Source organism: Trachymyrmex septentrionalis, unplaced genomic scaffold (genome assembly GCF_001594115.1).
Source record: "Trachymyrmex septentrionalis isolate Tsep2-gDNA-1 unplaced genomic scaffold, Tsep1.0 scaffold74, whole genome shotgun sequence".
In the NCBI taxonomy this organism is placed as follows: Eukaryota; Metazoa; Arthropoda; class Insecta; order Hymenoptera; family Formicidae; genus Trachymyrmex; species Trachymyrmex septentrionalis.
In genome coordinates this window covers 393,407-401,339 of record NW_017305927.1, presented here as the reverse complement: position 1 = coordinate 401,339, position 7,933 = coordinate 393,407, and the positions used below count along the sequence as shown (strand labels likewise).

Here is a 7,933-nt window from a genome sequence, read left to right as displayed (position 1 = left end):
ACTTACCATTTCAGTTATACTATTTCACTTATTTTATTTATTATCTTTTGATTTATTCTTAAAGTTAAATTTGTTCTCCTTGCAAATATTGCATTGCGATAATACATTCTCCGCGAAAGGTCTCACTATAGATGCGACGTTGCTCACTGTGGTAAGTGATCAAAAAGTACCCTTAATTAAATACGTATTATTTATGTATTTCATGTTTTACTTTTAGATGGTGAGTAGCGTTTTCACGTATTTATTAATCTTAATACAATTTTTGATCATAACGCATTCTTGCGACAGCAAGACAGATGCAATTAATTATACACAAGCAATTTAATTATTACAAAGACGTTTAGAAATATTGAAAACTTTTGATCTTTGTGTTGAATATTTTATCGTTGTCAATATAACTGTCCAACGTTTTCATTCTTAAAAAATCATATATACATCTTATTCATATATGCCAAGTAAAAATCTTGTACCAAGTGTAATAATAAGTAAAATTTAAAGACTTTATTTGTTTGAATGTACCACACTAATGTATAAATTAATAAAAAATGTGTTCCATATCAAATATATCATAAAACTTAACAGTCTAATTGTCCTTTCGTTAAAAATAGAATATGTTAAATATCAATATTAATGAATTCACAGCTAATTTATATCTTATATGTTTCTCGTATCGATTAATTCATAGAATCTTTTTATCAAATTAAAAGTACAAATAATTTTGATGATAAATTTAACGCTAAAATTCAAATAATTCGTTAAATTGAAATTGCATATTTTTTATTCAAGTTTTAGTTATTATATAGATTCAATTAAATTTTCATTGAGAGGTAATAGACGAAATATTGCAATAGTAATTTTAAGTCATATTTCTTTTTACATGAAAAACAATAAATCGACTAACTAAAAATATCTCATTTATATATTTATAAAATATTAATTAATTTTGGATCGATTAAAGAAATTAAGCAATATACATATAACTTCGTTAGATCAATTTTAATCTAGGAAATAGCTCATTACAAAATTAGTTTCTAAATATGCGCGCAACACAATTTAATAATATTTTAATATGTAAAATTTATGTACAACTCGAAACCAAATCATTACAAAATTAAATATTATAATTTTCTATTATCATTACAAATTATGATAGGAAAATACATATACGAATATATTTTTGAATGAATACGTTATAAATATATTTATATTAAAAACTATAATAGTAAAGATCACATTAAAATTCAAGATTGTTAGATATCAAAATTATTATCAATGTATAAAGACTCCAAAAATCAATGTTATGGTAAAAATATAAAGTATTCTAATTAAAGAATAATTTTTATTTTATATATGCTTTCAGACATATTATTCCCAATTTAGATCTGCTAAATGAAAATCCATATGTTAGAAATTACTTTATTATATGTTTTTATATTCTAAAAGATCGAAAATGATAATCATAAGATGTCGATGTTGCTTCATAGCTAACAAATAAATTTTTAGTCACGGCTTACTATTCGACGTAGCAACTATCTGCAACTTTAAATTTAATTAATCGCAGTTCATAAACGGATAAGACTAGTGCCAATTGATGTACATATGTTTATGGTGGATAATTTGAAATTGAATACTACACTTAGAGGTTTCTAGCTTATATTAACGCTAAAGTGCATGAAAAATAACAATGATATCACTCAATTATTTGGAACAAAATAACAAGATACGATAAAAAATGAGTTCAAAGAAAGAAGTCAAATGGTAAAAAATAGTCTTATATTTATGGTGTGGGTTAATTATTCTTAATAATTCTTTGGATTTAACGTGATTCTCGCCCTTGAATGAGGATTTGGTTATATCGTATACATCATGACGGTACTCTTATGAACATGGTGGAATAACACTTTAGTTGCTTATGATGCAATTATGACATTAGTTCCGTTTTTTAATTTGTGGTTTAGATTATTAGATTAATTGTATTGTCAACTGAAGAAGACTCTGTGAGTCGAAACGTTTTAACGTATAAGAATTGAATGACATTGTATTTTAAATATATATTTTTATCGTATCTAATAACTTTTATGCTCATTTTTTGGTCGTTATCTTATTGTTTTGCATGAAAAATGATGAAGTAGAGGAGATCGGAGTCAGTAAACTATGGGATAAGTAGAATAATGGCTATGTTAAAAACAAAACACGCAAAACATGCGTAAACCACAGTTTCCAAGTTTTCAGATTTCGACTCAAGTTTTCGAAATCAATTTCCAATTTTCCAGCAGATGGGAAAAATCTCCAGTTTTTCGCTCGCGTGTGGTATTTAATAATTTGCACTATCCAGTAATGCTCGCGATGTTATTGTGTATAATTATTATGATTTCCCGTTTAGAATGTTTATATTAAAATATTTTTACTATTATCACTAACAATAAGTGTAATGTAGAAAAAAAACCAAAGAAGAAATAAAAAAGCTACTACAAAACAGATATATGAAAGATGCTGCACTGAAAAAAATGATTTTGTTATAAGAACAAATCAAGAAAAAGCAAATGTGATATTTATCAAAAAACCGATTTATTTGTTACAATTGCAAATTAATTCGTCAATGTAACAAATAATCAATAGTATTGCTAGCAAATAAGAAGCTCATGTATATATATATATATATATATGTGTGTGTAAAAGTCGTAGACGGTTGCAAGGTCTCAAATCGTAAGAAATTGACCAATTCTAGTCAAGTATTCTTTCTATATTAGATTGTGCTTGATCGGTTTCTTACGACTTAAGACTCCATGATCATTTACAAATTCTATGTAAACGAGCCTAATCTATCCAAAAGATAAGTTAAATTCTATATATAATTTGCTTCTGTTAGTTTTGTCCTAATAATTAGTTGGTATAGCAGACTAGCAGCAATCACAAAGTTTGTTATCACATATTTACCAATTACCGGTTAAAGGTACTGGTGGCTTGTTAAATTAACAAAATCTTTTCTCTCAGAGCGGAACTATGACTTATTTAGTAACGACTTTTATAGTATCTACTCAATATTTTATTCCTTTAAGGAGTTTTACCTCAGCGATAAATATTATAAATTAATTCCCTCACATCTAATCTTGATAAAAATTAATCATTTCACGTGTTTTTGCATAAAATAAACGAAATTTGGCAAAAAGAAGTATTGTTCTGCTTTGACAAGCAAATGTTTATGTTTAAAACATCTTTTTATAAAAGTTACATTAATATGTAGCTAAAGATGTAGCTTAAAATATATTAATCTTTATTTTAATAATCTTAGTCAAATTACCCCGTTAGTCATTTTATCCCGATTCTGGGGCTAGTTGACTCAGATAAAATACATTAGAAAAATGTAATTTTTTTCATATCAATTTTATTATTTACTCATTATTATTAAAATATTATTAGATAATTAAATATATATAATTGATGTAGAATTTTTCGATAAATTTTTTAATATCGTCTGTAAAAATTTAAAACTAAAAAATAAGTCTAGCTTCGGTCTCCCCTACTTTACAAATTTAAGAAGAAACGATTATAAAATATTAATATATTAAAATGTTGTTCTTTCACGATAATTTGTTAATTATATTTAATATGTTGTAGAAATTTCAAAGTGAACTCAATGGCCAAAACAAAAAGGGAAATGTGGACGTTGTTCCATGCTATCGATTTTCAATCTTTGATGTATCCCAACTTTATCATAAGCAAAATTCTCGGAATATTTCCATATAAAATTAAGGCTTCATTTTTTGAAACTTCTAAACCGCGTTATATTCTATGGATTTTTATTCTCTGCGTAATCTGTGTTTATGAGTTGACAATGTTGTATGAACTCAATCTCAATCTCTCTGGAAACATCAAGATTGATGTACCCAGGATTATATCGTTGAACTTGTCCTTTCTGTATGGACTGTTTCTAGTGGTCATCTCTTACATCTTCAGCGGTCCGCAAATGCGTTTACTTCAAACTATATCAGATATTTCTTTAAGATTGCCACAAAAGTCATATCAAAAACTATCCAAATTAATACACGCTAAGGATATTTTCGGCTTTTTCTTTCATTTCTGGCTAGCGTTAACATTATATTTCTCATATACTGAAAAAAATGTTTTCGGTTTATTCGATATCTTCAGAATTTTTATCAGCTTGTTAGGATTTCAAATAGATATGCTATATATAAATTGCGTTTGTGTCTTAAAGGCCTGTTTCAAAGAAATCAATAATAATTTGGAGAATCTGCGGGAGCTGATGATAATTAATCCTAGACAGAACTATCATGAGCAAAGACATCCGTTTTTGCTGATAAAACTTAATGATCTGAAGAAACAGCATCTGATGATAAGTGACACAGTGCAGATGCTTAACATGATTTTCAGTCTGCATCTTCTCGCTACCATAGCTTTATCCTTCAAGCAGATAATATTCTACGTGTATTCCAATGTAATACAATGGCAAAACGGGATATCCTTGAATCAAGACGAGATTAATAATGCTTATTTTATATCAGTCTTAATATATTATTTTACAAGATTGACATTGATAGTGTGGGCTTGCGAAACTGGCAAAAACGAAGCGATAAAAATTGGCACTACCATTCACGATGTACTTAACGGCATCAGCGATGTACAAATCAAAGATGAGGTAGTAAAGAATAATTTCACTTTAGTTTAAAAATTTTTTACAACTACGTTGCGATTTTTAGGTGTAGTAAAAAGAAATTTATTATTTTTCCAATAGATGGCTTTAGTAATCTGTATCTCGCTTTGTATAAGTGCGATCGGGTTACGCCAAATGGCGTTAGAAAGATAAGATTTCGTACTAAAAAAACTTCTCAGACAGTTTTGTGATTGCTTGAGTCAGTATTGTTTGAGCGTGTCAAAGATGGACACCAACAAAGAGAAAATGCACCATATTTTATAGTTTTTCTTCGATAAAGGCGAAAACGCAAGCCAGGCGGCTGAAAATGTGAATAGTGTTTATGGTCCTGATACTGTAACAGTCAATATCGCGCAATTTTGGTTTCGTCGATTCCGTTCCGGTAATTTTGATGTCAAAGATGCACCACGCTCTGGAAGGCCAATTGTCGAAAATGTCGATAAAATAATGGAAATCGTCGAGTCCGACCGTCATGTAAGCACTGTTTCGATTGCCCAGGAGCTAAACATTGCACAAAAAACCGTTTGGAACCATTTAAATAAGGCTGGATACAAAAAGAAGCTCGATGTATGGGTGTCACACGAGTTAACGCAAAAAAACCTCATGGACCGAATTTCCATCTGCGAATCGCTGCTGAATCGCAACAAAATCGACCCATTTCTGAAGCGAATGGTTACTGGTGATGAAAAGTGGGTCACTTACGACAACGTCAAGCGAAAACGGTCGTGGTCGAATCGCGATGAGCCGGCGCAAACGGTGGCCAAGCCAGGATTGACGATCAGGAAGGTTTTGCTGTGTGTTTGGTGGGATTGGCAGGGAATCATCTACTATGAGCTGCTCCCCTACGGCCAAACTCTTAATTCGGATCTGTACTGTCAACAATTGGACCGTCTGAAAGAAGCAATCGCCCAGAAGCGGCCAGCTTTGGCCAATAGGAGAGGAATTGTGTTCCATCAAGACAACGCCAGGCCACACACATCGATAGTGACTCGCCAGAAGCTCCGGGAGCTTGGTTGGGAGGTTCTTATGCATCCACCGGACTTATAGTCCGGACCTGGCACCAAGTGATTACCACCTGTTCCTGTCTATGGCGAATGATTTTGCTGGTGAAAAATTCGCCTCAAGAGAAGCTTGTGAAAATCGACTGTCCCAGTTTTTTGCCAATAGGGACGAGGGTTTCTATGAGAGAAGCATAATGAAATTACCTTCAAAATGGCAACAAGTTATCGAACAAAACGGTGCATATTTGACCTAAATCGGATCATTCTAATTATGCTAAATAAAGCCTTCAATTTAATGCAAAAATAATAGATTTCTTTTTACTACACCTTTCAACTAATCTACATTTATCATTTCTGTTTTATAATTTTTGTATTTATTATCATTTGATTTATTATTGCAGTTAAATTTGTTCTCCTTGCAAATATTGCATTGCGATAATACATTCTCCGCGAAAGGAGGTCTAACTATAGATGCAACGTTGCTCACTGCGGTAAATGATTAAATATGTTTCTTAATTAAGTATGAATTATTTACGTATTTCATATTTTGCTTTTAGATGGTGAATAGTATTTCCACGTATCTATTAATTTTAATACAATTTTTGTTCATGACGCATTCCTGCGACAGCAAGACAAATGCAATTAATTATACAAAATAAAACAATTTAATTAATACAAATGCGTTCGAGAATATTGAAAACTTTTGATTTTTATGTGAATTTTGTCGCTATGAGTTATCCAATGTTTTTATTTAAAAAAATCATATATACATGTATCTATGTATGCACAATATCAGATAAAAATCTTATATTAATAATCGTATATTAATAATCAGTAACATAAATAAGACTTTATTTTTTTCAAATAAACAAAATTAATAAATAAATTAATAAAAATGTATTTTATGTCAAATAAATAATGCAATTTATAGTTTAATTGTACTTTTATTCAAAAATAAAATATATTAAATAGCTAATATTAATCAATCATCGATTAATTTATATTTTATGTATTTTTCATATTGATTAATTAAAATTTTTATGTCAAATCAATATATATCAAAAATATGAATAACTGTTAAGGCAAATTTAATTCTTAAAATTGATTTAAACAATTTGTCAAATGCAAATTGCATATTTCTTATTTACATTTTAATTATAAATAAAATTTAATTTTTTTATTCGTCATGATAGATGAATTGTTTCAACGTTTGATTTTTACGACCGACTGCTGTCAACCGAAGGTTGGAGAGAATATGTTTCACGGATCGGTTGTTATCACATATCTCTATAACTATAATGTATATTCTTATCAAATTTTGGCTATTGACTTCTTATTGACCAAGCTTGGTTTATAGTACATAATTATCAATAATTATATTGTTAATTAATAAAAGTATTTTCGTTCATAAGCTTTTTATTGATTAGAAATGAGTTCTCGTTGAATGTACGTTCTTTGATTGGATGTCGGGTGAATCTAGGAACCAAATCGATTAACCAATAAAATATATTGTCAGTACGGAACTTTAGTAATTTTCAGTTATGATTAGCACGTGTCATAAACAGAGAGAAATCTGAGAGAAGACATGACGGCCCAAAACTACAGCATTACACTGAAAAAAATATCGTCAATTTTAATAAATATTTAGTTAAATACTGCCAATTAAATATTTATTAAATATAAAAATATATTTATTTGATACAAGGAATGTCATTTTGATTTAGCAATCATTTTTTTACTAAACAAATATTTATTTACTGTAAATGTTTAGTTGGCAGTATTGAACTAAATATTTATTAAAATTGACTATATTTTTTTCTCAGTGTATAATATAGATATTCATATCCGCCATTTTTAGTCCTTTCCCCACTCTTTGTTCTCTCTTCAATCTTTTTAATTTAGCGGCGGAATGGAGAGAAAGCAAGGGAGGAAAGGAGCAAGAGAGTAAGAATAGGACTAAAAATGGCGGATACGAATATTCATAGTGCCTTACCAAAACCTGTAACCGCAAAATGCTGCCACGCACTACTGCCCTTTGAAGAAGTGGATGTTAACTACACAACAATATCCACCTTATTGCGGTGCTCCTGATGCAAATAGATACCTAAAATCGCTAAAATAACTAAAATCTATTAAATTATTAAAGATTTCAACAATTCACTGAAATGTTTTTATTTAATATTTAATTTTTATTTTTGCTTGTTTATTTTATACTTTTAAAATCAATATGTGTGTGTGTGTGTGTGTGTGTGTGTGTGTG

The 7,933-nt window shown here is 29.3% G+C and overlaps 2 protein-coding genes across 2 annotated transcripts in view; both read left to right on the top strand.

Annotated features, from left to right (window-relative positions):
- Positions 1-1,488, top strand: part of LOC108753947 — a 3,101-nt gene extending 1,613 nt beyond the window's left edge. Inside the window, exons 3-5 of the mRNA XM_018495941.1 lie at positions 65-151; positions 218-316; positions 1,444-1,488. Of these exons, the coding sequence (XP_018351443.1) occupies positions 65-151; positions 218-316; positions 1,444-1,488 (231 nt within the window). The remainder of the gene's footprint in view (positions 1-64; positions 152-217; positions 317-1,443) is intronic.
- Positions 1,489-3,835: 2,347 nt separating this feature from the next.
- Positions 3,836-6,332, top strand: LOC108753946 (putative gustatory receptor 23a). Its single transcript, XM_018495940.1, has 3 exons — positions 3,836-4,657; positions 6,075-6,164; positions 6,231-6,332. Exons 1-3 carry the CDS (start codon positions 3,836-3,838, stop codon positions 6,330-6,332), a joined length of 1,014 nt encoding a protein of 337 aa, XP_018351442.1.
- Positions 6,333-7,933: the final 1,601 nt, after the last annotated feature.

Excerpts from the sequence above, each read along its gene's own strand:
- LOC108753946 (XM_018495940.1), top strand. The coding sequence starts at position 3,836 with ATGTTGTATGAACTCAATCTCAATCTCTCTGGAAACATCAAGATTGAT. Across the intron at positions 4,658-6,074 it reads ATGTACAAATCAAAGATGAG|TTAAATTTGTTCTCCTTGCA; the intron begins GTAGTAAAGAAT and ends TTATTATTGCAG. Across the intron at positions 6,165-6,230 it reads ATGCAACGTTGCTCACTGCG|ATGGTGAATAGTATTTCCAC; the intron begins GTAAATGATTAA and ends TTTTGCTTTTAG.